Source organism: Parambassis ranga, chromosome 1 (genome assembly GCF_900634625.1).
Source record: "Parambassis ranga chromosome 1, fParRan2.1, whole genome shotgun sequence".
Classification (NCBI taxonomy): Eukaryota; Metazoa; Chordata; class Actinopteri; family Ambassidae; genus Parambassis; species Parambassis ranga.
In genome coordinates this window covers 3440889-3467314 of record NC_041022.1, presented here as the reverse complement: position 1 = coordinate 3467314, position 26426 = coordinate 3440889, and the positions used below count along the sequence as shown (strand labels likewise).

Here is a 26426-nt window from a genome sequence, read left to right as displayed (position 1 = left end):
TCACCGTCAGTCGTGGAGCGGGATTGGCTCTTGAGGCGGAGTGACGGTCTGAAGCGCGTGCGGTCGTTGAAGCTCCAGCTCTTCTGCACCTTGGCAGGACTGGTGCCCTCTGTGCCAGCGTCCGCCACCGGGGAGCGCCGGTCGTTCACTGAAGATGTCTGACGGTTCTTGATGCTCTGACCGCGGGGGCTCGCCATGCGCACGCGCTCCTTAAAGCTCAGCTTCTGGCTGTAAACAGAGATGAAGAGTAGAACGGAGAGCAGACGGAGGAAGAGGAGGAGGAGGAAGAGGAAGGTAAGGTGACAGACAGGTAAATTATGATGAAACATAAAACATCAAGACCTTTATTTTGTTTTTGTCTTTATCATTCAGCAGCCATCATTCAGAACTCTGACCAGAACATGGACGAAGAGCTTCAGGACAAGATGGAGAAAAGACCCAGCATGCATTGCAGCAGGTGCAAATATACAAAATGCAAGCTTTGGTTAGACAGGATGCTTCAGCTACCTGACGATGCTTTGCTTTGTCTGTCAGTGTTAGCATGATGCTAAAAGAGGTGCTCACAGTTACTGCAGTGTTTGTGTTATTATGTTATGTTATATAAAGAATCCTCAGAGTCTGTGGATAAAAAAAAAAAACCTGCTCAGAGTCGCTGTTTGTGCAGAGTGACAGCATGCAGTGCAGCGCACATGCGTCAGGCATGGCTCAGTTCAAAGTCAGACAGCGTCTTTTCGTATTTTTCCTCCATGAAAAAACAAAACAAACAAAAGCAGCTCTGTGTGTCCGTCCGTCTAAACGGTCTGAGGCAGCGGCTCGTTGGTTCCTACTGAAGGGCTGAAAAACAAGCTGCTAACGTGTATGTTTTATTTTTAAAGAGGCCTCAGTGTTTTCAGCTGGCCGCCGCAGACTTTAACAAACAGCTAAAAATGGTGCGTGGGGTCAGTTTTTACAGCAGGAGGACTCAAAATATAATAATCAGCCTTAGCTTGTTTTCTTCAGTGTTGATGATAAACAGTCCTCTAATTATCATGGATTAGGGTATAAGTCAAATAAATGATAGAGTGGGTGTGGGTGGTAATATTTCAGGATTAAATTAATAAGAAAAAGCTCAGATATTATCGATGAGGTTTTATTTCTCCTCATACATCTGTGATGTTTTTTGCTATATTTTTTAATCTGTGTGTGACATTTTTCTGGTAACTCTCCCATTTAAATGTCAAGATGTTCCAGATTTGTATAAATTTATAAAAAACCTTTGATCTTGAAGTCCTGTGAGTATCACTCCTCACACCCACACACTCTATGGCGAAGATTTTTGACATTTTCTTTCTTGGCCCTATGTGGTGTGTGACATTTGTATGTGGAGTGTGTGCAGTGACAGTTTATTGCTGCAATAACAGCTCAGAGATAGAGTGAAGTAAAAAAAAAAAAAAAATAGTGCTTCAACACACTGAATGGTTTCTATGTCCCTATGTGTGCAGGAAACAGGAGCGGACCCTGCAGCGATCTGACGGTGAGGAACAAACAGGCAGAAGTAGCGCATGGCTCAGGCAGGGTTAGAGCTCAGACAGGAACAGTGCGACGTCTCCCACGCAGGGCCGAGCGGCTCCGCCCTCCTACCTAAACCACAACCATGCACCCAGAATTAGTCAGCATTCCCAAAGAGCAGCGTGGTGTGCGCGGGGAGCAGAGATGTACCTATGTTTCCGAGCGGTACACCTCCTCAGTAGCTTCTGTTTACTACTATGAATCTGACTAAAAACCAAGAGGAGATAGACACACGGTCACGTGTTACATGGAGCAGAATCACAAACGTTCACCTCTGAGGGGTTCTTTTTTGCCTTCGAGGCTTCTCAGCACCTGGTTCTGTGGCGCTGCATGTATGAAGCGACACAGCAGAGCTGCCGTTTGTCGACCACTGACATTTAGAAGCAGCCGAACGGAGGCAATTGAGCTTAGTGGAGGAAAATGAACATCTACAGCACCATCTGAAAAAGGCTGCAATTTGGTGACTCACACACTTCATGTCGATATCCCTCATTTAACTATGAGAATTCAGCTGGGCCATGGCAACAAGTGCCTGAATCACTAGCGTGAGGCCGGCAACCTTTAAGACAGACACGTGTGGATTCACTGAGGGATTAAGATCATCATTTCCTGCAGACCCCGGACCCTGGAGGCTTTAATCCCTCCTCCAGATTATTGTGTGTCTTCCTGTGCACACAGCCGGGCTCAGGAGACAACAACACCACCACTGCCTTCAGGTTGCTGCGCTGTTTTGTAGACAAACATTTGCTCAGTGTTTCATAACTGCAAACATATTACATCACACAGCCTCCACCGCCGCCCCGCTCGCCGTCCTCCACACCGGCTAACAGACAGGAGCACCGCACGGAGAGCCAGTACAAAAAAAACACCTCATAACAAGACAGCTACACAGCAGACGAACCTGTGTGTGTGTGTGTGTGTGTTTTTGGAGGGAAGAGGTGATAAAGCATCAAAACAGTGAGTCACAGTGTTTGTGTAAAAGTGGCTGTTAGCAGTGCAACATGTCATCACCCCCGACCTCCAGCCTCAGCAGCAGCAGGAGGCTCGCAGCACGGCCCGCTCTGCTGGTTTAGAGGTGCAGGCTTCACTAAGACACCTGCACACGTCAGCGTCGCTGCAGCCGGTGGTTCTCACAGGGCCCTCAGTGCTAAAATGCACACAGGTGAAGAGCTGCTGTGTAGTATTATGATGTTTATATTCAGCAGACACAAAGGAGTGCTGAATGAGCCCAAAGCAGGAGCTAGAAACAGCCACAGGCCAAAACCTGCTGGGTGTATAAATAAGCAGCTGGAAGACTACATTCAAATCAAAATAAATGCTATTTGAAGGAGAAAAAACGTTTTTGAGGAATCTATTTTTTCATTTTTTATGTCGACAGATCAGTTGGTACCAAAAAAAGTCAAAAAAGAAGTGACTAACCTGGTGTTGGACTCTCCCTGCTCCTTCCTGGAGGCGACAGAGAAAAAATAAAAACAAAGGATTTATGAGAAACACATGTTCATGTAGCACAGTGTTAGCACAGAATATCCTGGTGCTTTTGCAGGTTTCAGCTCATAAACAATGCAGCAGTGATGCAGAAGTTTGATTCATCTTATTCATGTGTGAGAATTTATTTACAATAAAAGCTTAGAGTTCTGCATCTTATTTAAATTTAACAAGCCGAAACCTGCAGACACACCGATGTGTGAGCGGCGCCGGCTTCTTCACTGCACACGGAGCAATGACGCTCACCTCGAGTGGGGGGGGGGGGCGGGTCCAGCACAAACATGCAGGTTCATGCAGGCTGAAGAAGCAGAGCGCTGACTTTAAAGAGGAAATGAAACGCGGACTGTGTGTAGCATCATTTAAGACATGGATTATCCATCTGTCAACATCTGGTCCTCGCACTGGGTGTTGTGGGAGTCTGACAGCAGCTAGCATTAAGCTAACCGGCAGTGACGGCTTTGACAGTGAAGCTAAAAGTGATACCAGGGAGGTGTGTGTGTGTGTTCTGACGCAGTGTTAAAGCCGTCAGTACGTTAGATGGATGATCCGTCTCCATGCCAACGACAGTCACTCGTTCATTGCCTCTTTAAACGGGGGTCTGTTTGCTCATGTTTAACTGATTATGTGCATTGCAGTCAGTTGTGCTGATATTTCCGGGCTCCGCGGAAGTGTTTTGTTGTTGTGCAGACACAGAGTTTTAGCATTAGCATTAGCACAGCTGTGCTGCAGCTTCATGTACATGGTCTGTTTTAATGTTCACAGATGGAGGATTTGTTAACGGAGCCTGGAAATTATCCTTTTGTTTGCTGAGAGCCGTTGTCTCATCAGAAAAATATCAGATCAATAATAATAATAATTCAACACAGAGAACAGATACACAACGAGGCGAGCAGGGCGGGGGGGTTGTCATCAGACAGAGGAACTTTACACATGTAGCTGTGCAGACACCAGCTGCCACAGTTGTACCTACTTTGTTGGGCTGCAGGTGTGTAACGCCTTCAAGTGAGGCTTCCAGGTAGCAATGGAAACCGAGTTCTCATCAGCCGCATAACTACGCCACACACACTGCATGCAGGACACCAGGAGGTGGAGGAGGAAAAAAAAAACAAGAGAAACACCACCCGAAAATGAAAATGAATCAAAAATAAAAAGGAAAAATCAAACCAATACAATCCAGGAGAAAGAGGAGGAGGAAGAGCAGAATAAAAAGACAAATCAAAAGAGCTGATTAGTTCCAAACAAACACACGGCTGTGTCAGACGTCTGAGGCTGGGCGGAGGTCAGGCATGGATACATGCCTGCGGGACGGCAGGAGGCTCTCAAAGTGCCGCCACGTGGCGTCCAGGTCGGGCCTGGCGCTGTCGGTGGAGTAATAACGCCACGCAGCCTGGTACAAGGTGGGGACGCACAGGGTGGAGAGGTGGAGGTCAGGGAGGGGTGGACAGGAAGGAGTGTGTGTGTGGAGATCAGGATGAAAGAGTGTGTGTGGAGGAGGAGGGAGTGGGGCTTAAAGTCTTAAAAGGATGCTACAGTCCTGGATGCTGAACACATTCGGGTTTGACATCAAAGGATGAGACAAGAGTCAAGAGTCATTTAAAGTAGATTAAAGTTGATTAGGACTTAATGTTTAGTTGTAGATTCTTTGCTTGCATCCACCCTGGGACCCAGTGACATCACCAAATGTCTGCTTCTTTCTGTGTCGGAGGTCTGTCACTTCTTCCTCAGGATTCCAAACGGTTGCATTGGCTGTGGTCAGTGTTTGTTCAATGGCTCTTTGATTTTCTATTTTCTCCTAACTTTGATGGAGGAGGATGTTAGGAGGATGTTCCAACACTTCTGCTGTCTTCTAATGTCTTGCTCTCTTGTCTCATGTCAAACCCACATGTTTTCAGTCTACAGCTAAAATAAAGGAATTGGCCCAATGTTGAACTTTTGGAGGGGACTGTACAGGCTAACTGCTTTTTACGGAGTCCACGCAGGAGAGAGAGACACTGGAGATGTTGTGTTTACATCATCATCATCATCATCATCATCATCATCATCATCATCATTAAATACGTTGTCTCCGGCCCAAACAGTGACGTGTGTGTGTGACAGAAAGAGGAACAGGAAGTCACCTGGATGAGGTAGGCGGCGGGGTTTCTCCTCTTCTCAAAGTGCTTCTGTCTGTGCTGCTCCTGGACCTTCAGGGCGAAGCCTGAGCCCAGAATCCCCTGAGAGACATCGACAGGAACAATGAAGCAAAGTTTTCATCGTGAGAAAACTGTGCACAGTTATTTATGAATTATGAACTCATGATCTGGAGAGAACTGTTCTGATATCAGCCTCTCTGTGTTTCACACACTGATCAAAACAATGAGTCAGAGAGTCGTTAATAATAATAATAATAATAATAAACATTTCCTTGTTTTTCTTTCAGCTGATTAATTCCGGCTGATCAGAGGAGACAGACCTTCCTGACCATCATCAGAGAGACTTACTGCTGGCAGAGCAAAGAAGGAGATGCCGAGGAGAGCGAACCCTGCGGACAGCATCCGACCCGTCCACGTCTTTGGTGTCTTGTCCCCGTAGCCAATGGTTGTCAAGGTGATCTGTGAAAACAGAAAGAACTCGTCACAGGAAGTTTATACTGAGGCCTCATTAAGGTATGAACCTGACAGCGTCTCCCATGAAGCCTTTACATTGAAATGATTTGTAATAAAAACAAATGAAAATGCGTCTCTGTGAAATACACGCCGGCCTCTGTGCCTTTATTGTCCTCATTAACGGCTGTGTGTGCGGCATTTTGCCGTCGTTGCTGCGCGCCGCCTGATTTTGCCGTGTAGAGCCGTGATTTGAAACGATGCCTTCAGGCGCTGCAATCACTTCTGAGTGATTAAAGCTGCTGTATGTGGAGGCCTATAGGAGCCGTACGGCCCTGAAGCCGCGTTTACTGATGAACGCCTGCAGCTGAAATCTTTACCCTGCGTCAGATCAGAAAATGTTTCTGAAGTTCAGTGTTTCTGCTCTGAAAGTTCTGGATCAGTGTCTGAGCTCACAGACAGAACCTAAGGCTACGTTCAGACTGCAGGCTGAAGTGACCCAAATCCGATTTTTTTGCATGAATGTGACCTGTATCTGATATCGTCATGACAGTCTGAACAGCTCAATTCCGATTTTTTTTATATCCGACCCAGGCCACTTTCATATGTGCTCCTAAATCAGATACATATCCGATTTTTTGCAATGCGACCTCAGTCTGAACGGCTATGCGGCATATATCCGACTTTTGCGTCAGTGAGAGGCGACAGACGTCAAAATTCTGCGACACAGGAGCGGGCGGACAAGCGGTGTTGTTAGCAACAAGCGCCTGTTGCCAGGAAGTAGAGCCCGACTCCAACGCGCTCGCTCACAAATGAGGGAGATATCGACTGTCTTGCAGTGAAAGTGACACAGAAAGGCGCTCGCAGACGTATTCAAAGGTTCTCGCCATTCTGAAATTATGAATGTTGAATGTTATGAGTCTCGTCACTATCCCACCACCCCGCACCCACACACATTGCAGCTGCTGCTCACTTCCTTCTCAGCGTTCTTCTTAATATTATTTGGTTGTAATTATCTTGGCTACGATCGGACATTAACGTAAACAAAGCCACACAAGCACACATCATGTGACGTCGTGCCCTCTTCTGCGCATGCGATTACTTCAGGGCCGCAGTCCGTTCACACAGGAGAGTGGTAGCAGTCACATATTTTTTTCAAATCAGAATTGAGCATTAGGAACTGCAGTCTGAATGTAGCCTAAGCCGTCTGTGTCCTCTTAGTAACAGACTCTGTGTCTGTGGCTCTCAGTCTGTGCTGCGTCTGTCTCCTCCTGTCTCTTATGGGGATCATGGAGTCTGGATCCAGCTCTCCTCTGTCCATGTGTGGACCAAAGCTGTCCTGTCAGATGTTTGTGGACGCTGCAGACAGCTCTGCCTGTAAAGTAAATCCCACATTAAGCTGTGCAGTCTGGATCCACCACCCACCCCTCCATCCTCCAGACATAGGTTTCTGTGACCATACACTTAAAAAAAGGCTTTATAATGGTTTGTTTATGGTCAGTTCTTGTCAGTTGCAGAAAACGCTGCATGAAAAACTGCTGCACATACGGGAGCTCTGGGAGCAGGCTGCACCCTCACTGTAAATCTGTCACATTATTATTATTGTTTTCTAACCTGAATACTAACAAAACAGGAGGATTATTTTTGCAGTTTGAACCCTTTAACCCACAGAAAGTTCTGTCAGGCTGCATGGAGGAGGAGGAGGAGACGCTGTTCCACTCTGATCAGAGCAGATACCACATGTGTGAGGCTTCCTCTGATACAGCGATAACAGACTGGACTAAAACATCTTCAAGATCACAGAGGCCAGCGAACGATGTTTCAATAGAAGAGTTAATTGTGATAATGAGTCTGCGCTCAGTACACCAGGCGTGACCGCTGAATGAAGCCGTTCACTTGTGGGCGCTGAACAGCACAGAGCTTTCACAGTTTAATGGCAAAGGCCAAATAAACCTGAACTTCTAACTGCCAATCCACACACGTCCGTCCATGTATCCTCTCTCCGACTGATTCTCTTTCATTCAGGCTCTGATTGCCGAGCGTGACAAAGCCCATTTTCTATCATTAGATATTTTTTGAAAGTGGTGTTTAATGGGGCCGTGCGGGGCTGATGTTTATGGAGGAGCTGTCAGTGGGCAGAGAAAATAATCGCATCATTCAGAGGAGGACGCGTTTATATCTGAAGAGGTGAGAATCTGTGTCTGATGCAAAGAAGTGCGATTCCAAGAAAAGCTGAAGAGCACACAGGATGTGCTGCTCCTCACAGCGCTCCGAACTCTCAGGTCATACATCTATAACATCTAAATTATTCTCCACAAAAAGAAACTAACAAACAAAAACTTCTCCACTCATCTGTCCGACCAGGAAGCCAGGATGGACTCACACACACTCACATCTGTCTGATCTGAGTGGATCTGATCTCATGGAGGTGAGCCCTGATCCACAGCCCTGATCCACACCTGGAGGAGGAGTGAAGAATGAGCGCACGCTGTGATCATGTGACTCACCGTGCCCCACCACAAGGCGTCAGCGTACGTCGCAAAGTCCTTGTTGAACTTGTTCTCCACCAGGTAGACGAGGAAGGAGGAGAAGATCAGAACCAAGAAGCCGATGTACCAGGCTGTCACCAGTTCCTGCAGGTGGAGGTCAAACAAGACGATCACAGGGGAAAAAGTGAGTTTAGTTAATGCAGCAGCACTCTGACATATGACTGGAAATCCGCTTTCCTGCCAGGATAAAACTTTCTATGAGATAAAACGACGGGATAATACATGCGAAGGTAAATCTCTCACTTTACTGTTATTATTTTTTAACCCAAATACCGAACATCAGTTGTGATTGTTTTTGCAGTTTGAATCCTTTAACCCAAAACATCATGTCCTCCTTCACCCTGTACCCACTGTATACTAAAAAAAAGGGGAAACGCATCACGTGGCCCACCTTGCTGTGCGCGTAGACGACGGAGCCCAGCAGCTTCCAGGTGCCTCCTCTCCGGTCCATTCGAACCATCCGTAGGATCTGCAGGAAGCGGAGGCTCCGCAGGACAGAGGTGGCGAAGATGTTTCCCTGGCTGCCTGCCGAGACCACCGCCACCGACGCTATCAGCACTATGATGTCTGAGGAGAGAAACGCACACCGAGGAGCAACCTTCAGAAGAGCTTTAATAAAATCAGGTTGGAGAGCTGGAGTCGAGTTTTTTGATCGCAGCACGGTTCTTTTGACACGTGTGCAAGTTGTCGTAGGATTTTGAGCATCCTTAGGCCTCAACCATGACTTCCTGTCATTCTGAGGGTGTTAAGACTGTCCTGAGCTGGCTGTGATGTTGCGCTATGAGTGATCCTGAAGATTAGCAGATAACTGCATCATTAACATCAACAGACGTTCCTGATGTAAACGTCATCAATACACTACAACACTACCCAGTGACATTTCCTGCTCCCGATAGGTGGCGCTATGACTGTATCAGAATATTGGCTAATCAATCTGATCAGGTTTGGATGCTCATCATTACTGTGAGGTCTGAGCAAGAACAGATAACGTATGTGGGAGATACAGCAGCTTCCTGTTTCATGGCGAGGGGTAAAGTCACCACGACCACCACGCTGTGTCACGAAAACACTGGCTTTTAATGACTTCTGCATACAAGAGCAGGCTGACAAAAATGTAGGTTATTTTCAAAATGGCGGACTTCCTGTTGGTGGCACCTCAAAGTGACTGTTTCTGGCGTCCTGATCGGACACATGTGTGTGTGCTTGTGGGTCAAAGCTGGACTGTAGAGTTTGTGCTGCGAGGTGAGAAGCGGTCAGGAAGCCTCTTCTGAGCACGTGCAGTGATCGCCTTTCACATTTGTTTCTTTTGAGTCGTAATGACACATCAGTGCAGACAATCTGCGTTACTGTACGCGCTGCAGACACACAGACTGACAGATCTGTGTGAGAGGAAGTTCACACAGAAACCACACCGAGCAAAGGAATAACAGCGAAGCCACAAAGAACACACACAACACGAGTAATGAGCTCGAGAAACAACATCCGCCCACACCCCCACCTCACCTCCGCCCAGCCCTCGCTCCTCCACGCCATGTGAAACTCTACCCTCCTCTGAAGCTGTTCAGCTCTGTCTGTGCTGGAGGTTTTCACTCCTGTCCTCCTGCTGAACCCCCCTTTTTTTTCAGAGGACATGCTAAACCGAGGTGGGGTGGCTGGAGGAGGTGGAGGAGCTGACGCACAGCGGGAGGCGGAGGAGGGGGGGAAAGGTCAGCATGGAGGAGGCAGCAGGAGGGTTCACTTTGAAGGAGGGGAGAGGATGAAGCCTGCGTGTGTGTGTGTGTGTGTGCAGTCAGGTCAAAACCATCAGCAGTACACATAGGTTCAGTCCTACATTACCCATAATGCAATTCGACAGACACATTGTATCTATATACATATACAATTACCTGGATGAACACTGATTATTATCGATATTGAAATATATTGATTATTATCGGACCCCCTGACTCCCTACTACCTACTCACTATATAGGGGGAACATCGCCCCCAGCTGACTAATATAAGTGCTAATGACCATGGCTTGTACGCGACTGTTGACATGATGCATTGTGGGATACACTGACTGCTCTGAACAGGGTTTACACACAACAAAGAGCCCTTTGTAGTGATCCCAGAAACCTGTTAGCATGTTAGCACGACCTGTTCGCTCCGTGTGTTTCTGATGTCTGAAGACAACGACCAGGGTGATGATATGAGGGCTAAATGCTAACATGTGGCTAAATCGGTTTGTAGTTCAAATTACAAACTGTAATTTGATAGTTGTTATTGTTGATTTTTATTTATTTTTTGTATTCCATCAGCAGTTTTACATTTTTGATCACAGGTGATATTATCAGCTGTATATCAGAGTATTACTCTTACTTTTTATGTCTTTTTTAACACAGCCTTTGTGTGTTGGGCTCCATCCATGCTGGCGTCCAGCGAGGACAAACTTGTATTATAATTGAAGTAGAAGTTTAATCCTCTTAGGTGTGAGGTGTGGACATTTATCAGTTCAGACACAGTCTGATCATGTGACTGATCACTCTGTCTCTGCTGGAAAAGGACAGTGTGAGGACACGCAGGGCGCCGTGAGCTCGATCACGGCGCCCTGCGTGTCCTCTCAGCCCTGCTCTGCTCTGCCTCCCTCTCACCTCCCCCTCCTCCACCGGAGCCCACTGCTGCTCTTTCCGAGGAGCAGCTCAGAGATCCATGTCTAAACAGTGGAAAGAATAAAAGGCAGTTAATGCGACCTCATTACGTAAATGCTCTCTGCTCTTATGAGCTCTGACCACAGCTGAAAATGACACCAGAAATCTCTGGTCAATAGCGTGCTGTGGAGCCGCGTTCACCGAGAGGACAACCGCGGGCGGCCCAGCGGAGGGCAAGAGGAAGGCAGCCGGGAGGTGAACCCAGCAGCGCTTTCCAGCAGCTGGAAACTATGACTTCTGAAGCAGCAGCGTGTCACACGGCGAGATCATTTGAAGGCTCACCTATGACACAGAAGGGCTTCCTGGCGAAGCGCAGGCGACCCTGCCATCCTCTGTAGCGACAGCAGCAGCCCGCTGACCAGATACGCATGATGTACTCCAACCCGAAGACCACGATCATCACAAACTCCTGTACACAGAGAGAGAGAGAGAGAGAGAGAGTGAGTTACAAACTGCCAGAAACAGTCCTCCTGTGAGGTCAGTCTTCTTCTTCTATTTCTCATATGTGGGGGTCATGTTTCCTGCATTAGTGATGGAAGCCCAGCTGCAGGCGGACACAGCCACAGCAGCCTCACTCTGGATTTTACGCCAAACCCCAACTGCGAGTGTTGCTGATGATGGTAATAAATCACTTCAGCACCATACAGTGACGGAGGAAGTAGCTGCTTCCCACGGCTCCTTCTTCATCCTGATGCCGACTGTCAACCCTTCAGAGGGGAAAGATGGCCGATACATGCATGTGTGATGATCATCAATACAGGAAATGATGAGCATGTTCTACTGACATGTAGCTAAGATGAACAGATGCTAAAATAATGGACTAGCATCTTTTCTGTCCTTGTTGGGCGTGGCTCACACACTGCACAGACTCACATTTACTCTCTGATGACAGAAAATCTAGATATTCAGCCTCTGAGCACCAGCAGGATTCTGTTATTGTGAATAATGAGTGCACATTAATCAGAGCTGCAGAATTGTCACTAATTTTTGTGTGTGTTTGTGTCATCCTGTGGTGCCTGATCATGTGTGCGCTCGTCATTGTGTTTATCGGTGCAGAGTCATCGCACACCGGATCATTATCCGTCATTACTGCGATGTTTTTGTCATTTAAAATTGGACACCAAAATATTGTGTGTGTGTGTGATGATGGCGGGATCAGCCTTTAATGCACACACCGCTTCCATTAGATAAAAACGCTGATGTAATTAGCGGCTACAATTTGTGAAATGGTCGCTGCAGCTGCAGGCCGGTCATCATGTGCAGGAAACGCTGGAGCAAATGAAAAGGAGCTGCTTTGTGTGAGAGGCTTTTAAAAAAAAGCAGGCCGTGCCTCCAGACTCCATCTGATGTTATTAAAGTCAGTCAAACTCAGGGTCTGAGGGCAGACGCTTACACAAATGAGCCGCTGATGTAGAAGTCTATTAATTGTTGGGTCCTGAGGCCTGAGAGCTCTTCAGTGGTCGTCACAGACTTTGAGAAGTTTTACCCAAAGCTGAAAGCTGCGGTGCTCCTCCACCTCATCCTCACAGTGCTTGTTTTGTCATGTACTCCACTTCCAGCCACCTGTGCATCACCTGAAGACAAGCTGCAGTCTGTGACTTCGTCCATCATGCACGTACCTCTCTGGTGCACGCAGAGCAGGAAGAGAGTGACAACCAGCCAATACTCCGTGCAGGGTCCACCCGGAGGATTGGCTGATGTTTTTAGTGTTTTATAGCTTCCACAGATGATTCATATTCTTCGTTTTAATGCGAAACTGCCGAACTAATTGGTTGCTATCGGATTGTAAAGAGAAGTTACACTAATTTAACAAAAAGTGCATCAGAATGAAATCTCCTACCCGACCTTTAATCTCTAATCCTTATCTTCCTTCACTGTTGTTTTCATTTAGTTTTAATTGACATTAGAAAGGAAAATGCAAATAAAACTGTGATTATATGACATATAACTGACAGCGTGTTGTTAATGTTGACAATAAATTGTCATTTATTATCTTGACTTTCTATCAAATGAGGTTAAAGCGACACGAAAACAAAAAGTCAAGAGTGGAGGTGACAGAAAATCAAGTTTATATACATGTTTGAATATAAAGTTTATATTTAAACATGTATTTAAAGTAAGAACTTTACACAAAAAAAACTTTTCTAAGATGATTAAGTGCATCTTTGAAAATAGGTTTTTTTAAGCAAGACACACACAGTGAGTCAAAAAGAGGTCATTTGAGGTTTTTTTTGTAAATTTTCAGCTTTTAAAACAAAGAAAACAAAGTTTTTGAGTCAAATTTGAAAGTTTGTTTTCTTGTGAAGTTATATATTTTAACTTGAAAGTGTATCTATGTAGTTTTTGTTTATTATGCACGCTCTCCAGCTCTGGCCACAGACTTTTCAGTCAGCCCTCATGCATCCTCCCTGTCTGCAGTGAGCTGCAGTGTTTGTTAGGCGTCGGTGTGGACCTCCTGGTTCGGGAACCAGAAGCAGGATAGTGATGTGTTTTTTCTGTTCCTTACCAGGATGAGCAGGCAGTGTGAGGAGAAGTCCTGGTGAGCCGGGATGGTGGAGAACACAGAGAGGACCAGGCAGCTGAAGACCAGGATGAACCTGAACACAACACAGAGAGGCAGACGTCAATGAGATGACCGTTTCCACAGACCGCACACTGGAGCGGAATCAAACTCACTGTGACCCAGCTCTGAAGGAGGAGCCGTGCGCCGAGAACTGATTTCCTCCCTGCAGTGAACCGTGAGCCCGACTATTATTCAATTTCCTCACATATCAAGTTAATCATGCTTGTTTGTGCAACATGATTTGCAAGAAACAAGCAGTGAAACTGCGGCTATTGGAAAACAAGCAACATCCGACCGTTTCCACACTCACACTGTCGCTGCCTCCGCCAGGAAACCCGAGCCTTCCATCTTCATAACCAGAACATGTCTTTTTTTTAATATTTCCATCACATAAATCCTCCAAAAACACATCGCTGTCGAGTTACAGCAGCTCCTGATGCAGTGAGGGCACATCTGTGTTTTATCAACTCAGTGTGTGTGTGTGTCTGCACAGCTACACATGAATCATTTTAATTTACGCCTCTGAATTTGTCACATTTATATAAAACTCGTCACAGATCTTCTGTCTTTGCGCTGATTTCTGCAACATGGCAGAAAATGTACTGGCTATGGCGCCCAACTCGGCACACCGGGCCCCACGCAGGAAGTGCTACAAGTGTTGTGTTCATACAGGATTAGTTTTACAGGCGACCTGTCGTGGTTTGAAACGACTCCCCTACCCCGCCCAGGCTTTGTGCACTAATGAAATGGTGTCATGTTGAATTGTTTGGTGCACAAATTGTTGTTTTTTTTGACGGGAGGCACAGATTTGAGTGCGAATTGTTGTTTCATGGCTGCAGTGTGTTTGTTTTCCCGGTGAAGAGCTGACATAGTTTAATGTTTCGTGCAGGCTACGCTTTGTGTTTGAACGCCTAACAGCATCCCTGAGTGGAAAACAAAATGAAAAAAGCAACACACCTGATCTGCATTTAAGATTCAGCGCAGACACAAACGTGCTTCCAGCCGTCCTCACAGAGCAGGAGGACGGACCGACACCTGCGCAGCTCGTCCCTGTGAAAGCCGCTCTGCAGTCTCTGCTTCACCTCAGCCATTAGATGTGAATTTTAAAAAGGTTTCACACCATTAAGAGTCCATTTCCACTTGCATAAATGTCACTACCCATCATTCAGCGCGTTCATCTACACAGCTGTACTCAAAAGTGGAGACCAGGGACTCCTTCCTATCGGCCCCCTCGGAGCTGCAGTGACCTCACATTATGGCCGAGTTGAAAGGAAGTCTTTCAAGCTCCACAATCAGGGCCCGTCGTCAGGATAACGTCCGGCACTTGAATGGCGCCTGTGTGAACATGGTGGGTGTGCAGAGCGGGTCACTGTCCCATACCCTGCAGCACACAACAGGACTGTGCTCCTATTGACCCCACCCCCCCTACTTAGGCCCTCGATGACATCCAGAGAGCCAAAATGGAGGTCAGCATTTTCCACAGCCGCCAGCATGGTTATGTCATCAGAGCTGCTGGAGGTTCTGAGGGAATGAAAAGTATCAGAAGTTGGAGGTTTGCTCTGTTGACATTTCTAAAGGATTGAATAATGTAATTTTGATTGGAGGAAAACATCTAGTGACAGGCATTGTGGCGCTGTCACCGCACACCTACGCCTCGCACACTTACAAGGTTGTCAGACCGAAAATTACAGAGTGACAATCAACTCCCTTCAACCGGAGCCCAGCTCGTCTCTCCGGTTTGAATATATTTACTTTAAAAGCGGCTACAGAAGCACGCTGACAGCGTCATTAAGCACTCAGTGAAGTTCACTAATTAATCCTACAAACGAAAACGCTCCCGGCCGGCCCTGGGCCCCGCGTGTCACGATGCTCTGCAGCATTAATCTGGAGTGTCTCACTTCCAGTAGGGCGATTGCTCTTAACCTTCCAAACAGCAGAGGCTTAAAATTAAACACACACACACACAACGCAGAGACATCTGTCCCTCCACCCACTCACCCTCCACTCACACACAACACACACAAAGTGTGAAGTGCTGCTCTGATTTGCATAATTTAATTGATTTGTCTGAAAACAAATAGCCGCAGAACTCATGACTAATGTCCACACAAGCCGGCAGGATATGATAGGCCGTCATCCGTCTTCATTTTGGATCTGATTGGCGGACTGATCCTCTCTAGAAAGACTTACACAAAGGTACAAAACAGGTGGAGCCGCTCCTTACTCCTATTTAAGTCTGTTTTCTTTCTTCTAAAATAAAACGTGGAGCTGTGGATGAGGGGACGTGTGCGTCACGTTAATATCAGCTCTCCTGAAGCTCAGGCCAGTTCGGGTCAGAACGTTCTGTCTTTGCGTCCCAGATGCGTCCTGTTAGCACCACAAACCCAAAGACTGGTCAGTTGCTGGTTGTTAGTCGCTGTGATTTCCTGTGAGGTCGTGTGTTAGCGTGCTAGCAGGCCTGACCTCGTCCACACACACACACACACACACACACCCTTCACTGTGTAAACAGCAGATCAGACGGCGGACAGGTGGACACAAAACACACACACACACACACACCCTGCAGACACACACCAGCAGGTCGACCGTTAAACGTCACTTCCTGTTTACCCCCATCAGGTGCTAGTGATCCGATCTGATTGGCTGTGAGACGTCAGGTGACATCAGAGGAGGCTTTCAGCCACATCTGAAGCTGTCCATGGTGCTGAAACTGAAGCCTGCTCCAGCCTACGGTCTGAAGCAGCAGGTCACTGATTCGCTGTCACTTCAGGGCAGAAGTTTTATTTCCACTCAGTTTCTTTTGAGCACATTCCGACCTCTTAAACTGACAGTTCAGTGAACTTCTTGTCACCTTTATCCTGTCTGACAGGTCAGACAGCAGCTTTAAACACTCACCGTCTCAACATACCGGACTCAAAGGTCCGGATGTCTCCAGTACTATTAATTAGATATTTATTATTATTCAATATCCAGCTGTTAACAGTGCATGCATGGGCGGCCAGGTGCAGAGGGGACCATGGATCTGCATCACTGATGAGTCCACGACATTATCTCAAATGTTAAAATTCATTTGTGTTAGACCAGAGTTCATGACCTGGTGAGAGAGTATTTGGCAGATCTGCAGCTCGTTACAGCTGGTGGGACCAGAAAGGTGTTTGTAGAGGCTGTAAAATGCAAATAATTCCAGTTTACATATCTGTAAATAGTTTTTCTAACTGTGTTCTAAGAACGTGTGATTCTCTCTGCTGGACAGAGGTCTGAGCCTGAGCCAGGTGTGTGTCACTTTAATGTCAGCTCCATGTTTTACTCATGAACAAAAGTGACAGCTGGAGTCCGATAAAAGACGTGGTCGGGTTCAGGTCAAACATTCAGATGCCTGCTGTACTGTTAACACTGTGTCTCTGTGGTTGTGTATCAGCTCGTCTCGTCTCTATTAGCTACAGTTGCCTGTGTGCGTCCTTTTCTAGTGCCTGTGACCCTGTGACCTCTGACCTTCCTGTGAGCTCGCCCCTTTACTTTCATCCACACAGGCAGCCAGTCACACACCGCATGTCTCAGAGCGTCCTCCTGACACAGTGGGGCTCAGGGAGAGGAGGAAACTGTTAGACCATTATCACTCCTTTAAACACTCCCAGTCACACATACATGCCCAAAGACTGTAAATCTGCCACACAGCATGTACACACACACAGTCCTCATGTTACGAGCTGTAAGCCGCGGCGCTGACAGCGAGCGGAGGGAAGCGCTGCTACAGCGCTGAAGATGACATTTCCATAATACACCTGGGCTCTGAAAGGATGAGCCGGGGAAGCACTCTGTAAGCTGAGCGACACTGTGCGCCCCTCATAACGCTGATGCTCTCATTCTGAGGAAGAGCCGAGTGTGTGCCGGAGATTAGAGCAGAGAGAAAAAGGCCGCTAACTCTGCTGAAGGAGCCACCAGGATTTTCCTGATAAGTGGAGGTGCCGAGTGTGTGTGTGTGTTATCATGGTATGGATGTTTTTTATGTTTTGAAGATAAAGCTGTGCAGCTTCATGGCAGATTTAGCTGTTTTTATGTCCTCTCCCTTCAAACAGAAGCCTTTACTGCGGGCTCTGATGGCTTCATTTACTTCAACATACAGTCTGAGCGATGCTCCTTAAGGTTCGACGTGAACACAGCAGCGGGAGAATCCAGAGTCTGTAACAGATTTTCTGTTCTTTACTTTTGTTTGCAGTATAATTAAAGCCTGAGACCAAAGATGTGCAACATTTTAACTTGTGCTCGCTCTGACAGGATGATCACTATCTTAGCGGTAATGAGACGAGAGGCTCTGACAGCGGTTACACAGTGTGTGCAGTCTGTGATTTTCCAGGAAGTCTTCAGAAATATATTAAAAGTGCACACATCAGATTGAACTGCTTGTTCCTCTGCAGCTCTGCTTCGAGTCTCGTGTGTTATACATATCACTTCCTGTTGTGCTCCAAAAAAAGGTAATTAGTGCAATCAAAAAAAAAAAAAAGCAGATGGACAGGATGCATCATCCTCTCACACAGCTGGGCAGAGACAACACTGCTCTGCTCTAAAAACAGAAGCAGTGTGAGGGCACGCACATGATCCTCTGTGCTGCGAAACGATGCTCTATTACAGAAGCAGCCAGCGCTCTAAGGAGATAAAGCCGCTGAGACCACCCACAGCGTGCAGCGCTTCCACCATCACGGAGAGCAGCCAGAGCTCAGAGCACAGTGAGAAAAAAAACTTCACAAAAAAACCACAAGTGTGCAAACTGGTGGAGCGACCTGACTGTGGCTTAATGAGCCTGTTCTCTCGTGTCAGAGAGGCTCTGCAAATTAAAAGTCCATCAGCAGAGCTGCAGGAGGACTCGTAATGGAAAGAGGAGCCATTCATAGAGGAGCCAGGCTCTGCAGCCTCCTGCTGTTTATGGAGCTCTGCTCGTTGTGCACGCACTTACTGTAACTGCTGCCTGTTAGCAGGACTCACATTGCAATACAGCAAAATTCAGTCATTTAAAGCAGGACTGAATGTCTGATCAACAGTTTGACAGATGTAGCTCACAAGGCACGTGTCAAATTCTGCCTTTTAAAGGTCCGTCTATGGACGAGCTCAGACATTCTCTGTCTTCAGTCCTGGTCCTGGGGTCTCTTAAAGGGGCAGTGCATCCTGACACTCAGAAACAGCCTTCAGCCTTACCCTGCTTTTTAACCCCTAACCTTAACCAGTTGTGTTTTAACATCCACCCTGTCTGACTGTGGGTGACAGACAGGAAGTATTTCATGGAGTATTATGATGTTACAGTGGTCCCTCTCTATAACGTGGCCTTGCTAATTCGTGGATTTTTTTTTTAGTGCACAGCGCATTGTGTTCTGCCTCCAGATTGATTGACAGTGGTCTACAGCCAATCTCCTCTGAGCCGTGTCTCCTGTACAGTGCAGAATACGTACTGAAGACAGGGTTTGATCTTTGGTTTCCTTCTATAATACTGGACTTATTTTTCTATGGTTTGGACTTTGAGAGCATTTAAACAAGAGAGAAAAGTGAGAGCATGTTGATGCCTGTCTGAGAAAGGTGCATACAGTGTGTAGTGAGGGGTTTTACAGCCTTAAAACATCGATAATAATAATTGTAAAAAATAAAGTTGACTACTTCGCGGATTTCGCCTATTGCGGGTTGTTTTTGGAACGTAACCCCCGAGATAAACGAGGGTCCACCGCATACCAACGCCAGGGAAACAATGGCCGCCGACAAAACAAAGAGCAGATTTAATCAGGTGAGAAACCAACTGCCAACAGTGCTGCTTCTGAACCTTTTTCTTGAACTGGAACAGACGCTGTGTAAATTAAACTGAACTGAATCCGACTGACTCCCATCGTGTGATGCGCAGAGAGCCTCCGTGTTCACACGGCTGCACATGGAATCATTCCTGCTGCTGTGCATCAAAACGTTTCTTTGATAATCATTTCTTTCATCACTCAGATGAAACGAACCCGCCAGCAGGAGACGAATGTGGCAGGTGGAAAAGACGATGCTGACACATCGATCCGTCCTCACTACTCTGACTGTTTCTCACACACAGATCTCATTATCCCTGTTATGGGAGAGGATATTGTCCAAAGCAATCACTGTCAGAGGCTGATCTGCGTCATTTGAAAACCTATTGATCCGTATTCCACATCTGAAGACGTCTACGCCGACTCTCCGCTGCAGTTTCTCACTTTTCAGCAACTTCTCATCGATCAACACTATTTGTCCAGCCGCTGACGGGTCGATACTCAGACCCACCCGACCCACTTCTGCCTCCAATCTCCCTCTACGCAAACAAGTATTAATGGCGCCAGGTGAGGGGATAATGAGGCAGACCTGGCGAGGTCGGCAGGGGCAGACAGAGCTGCATGGAGGCGAGGAAGAGGAGTGGAGCGGCCTCCTGGACTGACCCTGCAGAGTTTTGGGAAAGGAATACCTTTATCTGTTGAATAAAAGCATCACCTGTCCAAAAGAAGCGCCATGCCCACTCACTGCTCCCTGTGGAGAGCACTGACGCCGACTCAAAGGTCAGACTGTGTGAGATGAACCAGAGTCTGGATCAAAACATTTCCAACAGGGCAGAAGAACAAAAGCTGAAAGGAGAGCTGGATGTGTTTTAAAAATCTGATTCCTTTTATTTTTTACAGCTGTCCAAAGATTTCATACAAAGACATCCTGCATCTTGAATACAATCCAGAACTCTTGGTCTCTGTAGAGACCGGCAGAGCAGCAGATTCACTCACAGCTCAGGCAAACCCCCCCTGACCTCAAAATAGCTCGGACCCCATTAATCAGTGGTGCCAGAGTGGGGCGGTCGATGGCCTGACACGCAGCATCCATCTCCATGCAGTCTAAATTTGGGTGATAAGGAAGGCTGAGGCTGGGAACATTAAAACGGGCCGAATTATTAATCAAACGCAGACGTCTGCGTGGAGAGGACGGCTTTTCAATCAACGGAGAATCTTTAGTTTCAATCTTCAGCTTCTTTGTTTGGATTCTTTTCTTCCTTGATGTGTGTATGGATCATTAACTTTCTCTCCTGGCCAGAAATCTTTGACTTCCTGGACTCAAACTTTAAATTGTTAACGACTCAGAGTCAACATATTTGGATGAAGGTGGAAATGAAACACTGATGTAGGATTTCCCCACACTTAGAGCGCCATCTTGTCCTAGCAGAGGTGGTGACATCACTGGGTTGGTTGGTGTGGAAGTGTGACAGTAGCTAGCATTAAGCTAACCAGCAGTGACAGCTTTGACAGTGACAACCAAGATACAGTGATACACTTTTGACTGTAAGGAGTTCATCGCTTCATCCAGTGACAGTACAGCGTGACCTCCCTTGTATCACTTTTAGCTTCACTGTCAAAGCTGTCACTGCCGGTTAGCTTAATGCTAGCTACTGTCAGACTTCCACACCAACCAACCCGGTGACGTCACCGTCTCTGCTAGGACAAGATGGATCTGTACATGTTGGGAAATGCAACACAAAAAATGTATAAATATGAGGCATAATTCAATACAAAAAATAAATATAAATTCAATGTTTCTGCAGCTTTGTGAGCAAAATGTTTTAAAAAAATAATCAGTAATGAGAAGGGGAGAAACAGCTCGGAGGCTTGAGCTGTTTGCTGCAGTGAAGATCATCCACAAGGCAGAAAAACAGAGCAGAGCTTCCCAGAGGAGCACGAAGCCTCCGGCAAGGCTGCGAAAAGGCGCAAGAAGACCAGCGGGGAGCAGAGGAGGCTGTTATCAGAGAGGCTGACGGCCATCTCTGTGGTTAAACAGGACTGTTAGCAAGCAGAGTGGGCACACAGCAAGAATGAAGATTTTTTTTTTATATAGCACATTTATAAGGGCATCGCCCAACAAAGTGCTTAAACATTAAAATACATAAAAGGGACAGACTGCAGTAAAATACAATAAAAACAAAGATACAATCATGAAACATAAAATCCCCAAGAGCTGCCAATACTCAGGCAAAGGCCAAGGTGAACAAGTGAGTCTTAAGTAGAGATTTAAAAGTGGTGAGGCCATTTCCCGCACAGCTAGAGGCAGAGCGTTCCACAGAGTGGGAGCCACGACTGAGAAGGCCCGGTCACCTCTAGTTTTTAAAAGAGATCGGGGGACCTCCAGAGCCATTTGGTTAGCAGACCTAAGAGCTCTGGAGGGCGGATGCACTACCAGAAGGTCTGATAAATAATCCGGGGCCAGCCCATGCAAGCAATTAAAAACGAATAAAAGAATCTTAAAATCAATTCTGTGCTTCACCGGTAGCCAGTGAAGTGAGGAAAGCACTGGCGTGATGTGCTCGTGCTTTTTTGTCCCTGTTTTGGACCAGCTGCAGACGGTGAAGCTCTGACTGTCCAATTCCAATATACAGGGAGTTACAGTAGTCTAAACAAGAGGGTATAAAAGCATGGATGACTCTCTCTAAGTCACTCTGACTAAGATATGGCTTTACCTTAGCAATAAGCCTTAGTTGAAAGAAACTAGACTTGACCACTGAGCTCACCTACTTGTCCAATTTAAAAGCACCAGCTACAATCACCCCGTGATTCCTAGCATGAGTTTGTATGTGTGGTGCTAGTGGGCCAAGGGAGCTGGCAAGGACCTGGACTAGATTTTCTGAAATTAAACGGGGCGACCTGGACTAGGTCGCCCCGTTTAATTTCAAAAAATTTAGGTCCATCCAAGATTCACTCGAATGAACGTTTCATATTAAAAAGGACAGTTAGATCCCAAAACCTCACGACAAGATCCACAGGTTTTCTTATGAAGGGTTGACAACTGATACTAAGTCATGATAATGACAGTCATACGTCACAATAACGAGACACTATGTCATAATAATAAATCACCATCTTACACTTATGTGACGGAGAGAAACATCATGATAAGCAGCACGGAAACAAATATGAATTTCTGATTTTGCCACGTCGACACACAGACGCGTCCTTCGCGTGTCTCGTGAACTTAGGGAGCCCCTGTGTGTTTGCGGTGGTGGACGGGAAGACGTGATGATGCTGTGACAGACTGTGGGTGACTGAGTCCACATCTGCCGCTCTGACTCCTCATGACAACACACAGAGAGGACGTAGTGATGAGGCGTTCATGAGTCTAACGATGAGGAGAACTCAGAGACCTGCTCTCACCCTGCAGCAGAGCTGCGCTGAACGTCCTGCGTGGACTGTGTGGGCGTCCGCCAGCACACCTGCTGTTGATGTTCACACAAGCAGCGCACAGACGCAGCTGAAGTGGAATTTAAACTCAGAGGTGTGCTGATTCATAATTGCAAACATTTTTTCCCTGTTTCACCGCTTTAGAAGCAACAGATGAAGAGAGGCAGAGGGCGGAAACAGCAGAACAAATAAAGCTGTTTGCTTCTTTTGCGGTTTTGTAACAACATTATTAACAACTTAGCAGCAGAAAACATTTCAGGATTAAAACATGAAATCTGCCACATAAAGAGATAAATACAGTCATAACAGAGCAGACTGATGTGTGTAGGTCTGTGTGGAGACACTTGGAGCAGGAGACTGCAGGAACTTAATGAACTGCAGGGTACAGCTGCTGTGGGCCTCATCAGTGATTCACGTCCTTTCACAGATCAACAGGTCGTCAGGAAGAATCGCTGTATTTGGTCGATGATACATCCACCAAATCTGACACATGAATACTTTTATGCTAACGGATCAAATGATCGGCATCATCTGGTCATGTGACTGGGGTTAACGCCCCCCCAACACCGCAAGCTGTTTGGCTTTCAGTCGCTTTAATTTTCACTCGTGGCTGGAGACGGGCAGCTAAAACTACTAGGCATGTGTTTAATTAGCAACAATAAACACATTTTACTAAAAAAAACTCTGTTCCCTTCTGCGGTCACCATTTTTGGCAGCCATTGTGATAAGTCCAGGCCCCCACGGACACATGATGACGAGATATGTCAGAAAAAGAACAGATATGTTCCTTTGTTCAAGGACTAAACTATCGTTATTGGGTTACTGTAGCTTCTAGATTCTGTCCACAAAGATAACATTATAGCTCGGGATGTCCCGATCCGATCATGTGATCGGAAATCGCGCCTGATTATGTGGTTTCAGACTCGACTCGGACGTTACCTCCTGTTAAGGACTTGGATATATATATGTATTAGGGCTGTTAACGTTAATGAGTTTCTGCAGATTAATCCAGCATAGTGCTGCGCAGGATGGCTCTCTGGCTTGTAGTGTAGGGGTGCGGTTGTTGGTTTGGTTGTGAGAGGTCCTGGGTCTGAGACTGGGATGAGGTGGTTGCTTTGCGAAAGTTACCAGGTTGAATGGAAATATTTAGAATGAGCGGCACTGCGTTTCGGGCCGGTTGTGGAAGGATTGTACCCGTGCAAAGGGGCAGTCGATGCAGTAAGCACTCTCCACACACACACACACAGTGTGTGTTCCGCAATCTAATGCCAACAACAGAGAAGGCCCGATCAGCCCAGTGCTTGTACCTCGTTCTCAGGACTTTGAGCAGCAGTTGATTCAGTGACATAAGTAATATTTGAACATAAAGTCAAATCACCTGGCTCAGAGGAGCACTCAGAGGCCACTCAGGAGCACCAATCAAACGTTCGGGGGTAGATTAAAGTTTTTGAATTGATCTTAAATGGAATCTTAACAAAATCTGCGTGTGCTCATTAAACAGTGAAGAGACGGTAACGGCCGCTGTGAGGATATCAGCTGGAAGTAAGCAACAACACGGACGATCCGGTCAGAATATAAATCAGAGATAACAAGCTGACAGCAGCTTAAATAAAAATGATGCCGTGGTGACAGCGCACCAATCACACACACACACACACTGCTGCTCATTAAATGCGTGGCTGGAAAACACACATCAGCATGTTGTGTCTCAAATATTTATTCCTCTTCTTATATTTAGCTGCGTGCAGGGATGATGAAACACGGTTCCTGAACAAAGGGAGACTTTCCCTGTACACTGTAGCTCTCATCATTTCATTACATTGTAAAGTGCGTGCATAGCCCCCTTTTATTGTCATTCACTGCAGAAAAAAAAAGAAGGAAAATTCACACAATGGCTTTCCAGAGCGCATTCAGAGCAGAGCCATAATATCAGGCGGTGGAGTTACATTATGAAGTTATGAAGGATGATGAAAGGAGACCCAGCCCGAATAAAAAAAAAGCCACTACAACGAGCAGCATGAATAGACAGACGAAACAAAGAGGGAAGGCTGTATCTCATGCCGGCTCACCGTCAGCACCACCCTGAAGCACAAAGGTGGAGTAAGAGGAGTTCTGTTACAACAACTCATTCAGCACCTTCCTCAGGGATGAGGAGGAGGAGGAGGATGATTGACAGGGAGGGGGGGGTGACTCCAACCTGACATGTGAGGAAAACACCGGATGAAAATGATTTTCTGGCTGAATATTTTATTGATTTTCAATAAAACCCAGCATACACATATATTAAAAAAGAGTCGATCAATCACAGACAGGTCGCATCAATAAGTATGAAGGAGTCACACAGTGTGAAGTCGAAGGAAGGGCACTCACCGGGTCAGGAAGATGAAACACATAAATACAGGAGCCGCTTGGCTGTTTTCGTTACAGTAACGATAACAACCTCACAGTAAATTACACCCGAGACAGCCGGAGAAAGCCAAATGGAAAGATGATATAAATCTGAGATGTTAAATCTATTGGAGTTGGAAATTATGAGACGCCTTCTGGTTAAAGGGTGTGGGGAGGATGAGGTCGGACACGGAGGTATTTTCCGTCCATTAGTGGCGTAGCATGAGATACACACACAATTCACTTTCCACATCTTCACCCAATTAACTAATCACATCATAATCGAGCGAGCTCTGGCTGGAGGTTTCACGTCAACGAGAAAAGTTATAGAGCTCCCGAACGCCAAGCGTGCGCGCACACACACACACACACACACACTACCGTGACATGAACACAAGCAGCTCGACGACCTGTCTGCATGTGGATGTTACAGCGAGTTACTGTGTGTACACAAAATGCTGCAAACACCAGGAAAAAACCTCTACATTCACTGCACACACACACACACACACACACTCACAGATCACATCTACAACTACAGCTTAGCAGGAAAAGGTCACAGAGTCCGTCAGTGACACAGACGATGCTCTGCTGGCTTTGGTGGATCTTCAGAGACTTTGCAGAGATTTATCATTATTAAAGCAGCTTCAGATGGGACGTTTGGTGAGAGTCACATGTTACACAGCGAGCCGTCTCCACCATTTTCCTGGCTACCATGGTAACAAGCCCAGGCGTGGACATTTCTCATCACCCTTATTGTTTTTGTTACCCATATTTTTTCCCACAGAAATCGCTAAATGCGACCTGCTAGCTTTGAAAGATCCTCAGCAGCTTGTTGCGGTCTGACTGGTGGTGTCATGTTGGGCAGTGATTGAAAGTGTGCGTCCTTTACAAACAGCCTAAACCTGTACAGTCACTAACTGTCTTCCTGTCATGCTGATATTATTTTTTTATGCTGATGCACTTCACTTCAAAGTGACCAGGCTGTTTTTCCTGTGTGGACCTGTTGTCGTTGTGTTTCTTGGGACTAAAGTCTGATCTAATTTGTTGCGGTAAATGTTGACGATACAATCCCGACTGTGTCACCAACAAACCACACAACAACTTTTCTGTTCTGTCACTCTCGAGGCCACTTTCTACCCGCCTGTGTTCCTTTCTGCACAAAGTGCTTTGAGTTGAGCCGCTTTTGATCAAATTAATCTGGATCAAAGAGTAAAAAGCACTCCGAGTTTACAGCAGACACAAACATAAAGGCAGAGGAAAACAGACCGAGGCTGCCGCGCTTTGAAACAGACACTCAGCTGCACAGTTTTTGTCCTGATGACAATGACGTTCTCCATCTCCCGCATCATTGACCTCGAATCAGGAATCAGATGTCCATTCAGCCGGTCTGACTGCTTGGAACCACCCAGCAAAAC

General features: G+C 46.5%; 1 protein-coding gene across 5 annotated transcripts in view; it reads right to left on the bottom strand.

Annotated features, from left to right (window-relative positions):
* The window catches only part of kcnq5b (potassium voltage-gated channel, KQT-like subfamily, member 5b), an 84847-nt gene that overhangs the window by 7071 nt on the left and 51350 nt on the right, over positions 1 to 26426 (bottom strand). For 4 of the 5 annotated variants that reach the window (XM_028393769.1, XM_028392912.1, XM_028394577.1 and 1 more), the window contains exons 2-10: positions 13361 to 13451; positions 11137 to 11263; positions 8556 to 8731; positions 8123 to 8248; positions 5514 to 5624; positions 5151 to 5246; positions 4004 to 4098; positions 2968 to 2994; positions 5 to 228 (exon numbers count right to left, since the gene is read on the bottom strand). In XM_028393769.1, coding sequence (XP_028249570.1) covers positions 5 to 228; positions 2968 to 2994; positions 4004 to 4098; positions 5151 to 5246; positions 5514 to 5624; positions 8123 to 8248; positions 8556 to 8731; positions 11137 to 11263; positions 13361 to 13451 — 1073 coding nt within the window. Of the gene's footprint in view, positions 1 to 4; positions 229 to 2967; positions 2995 to 4003; positions 4099 to 4331; positions 4421 to 5150; positions 5247 to 5513; positions 5625 to 8122; positions 8249 to 8555; positions 8732 to 11136; positions 11264 to 13360; positions 13452 to 26426 lie in introns of all 5 variants that reach the window. The other variant, XM_028395388.1, reaches the window with a different exon arrangement.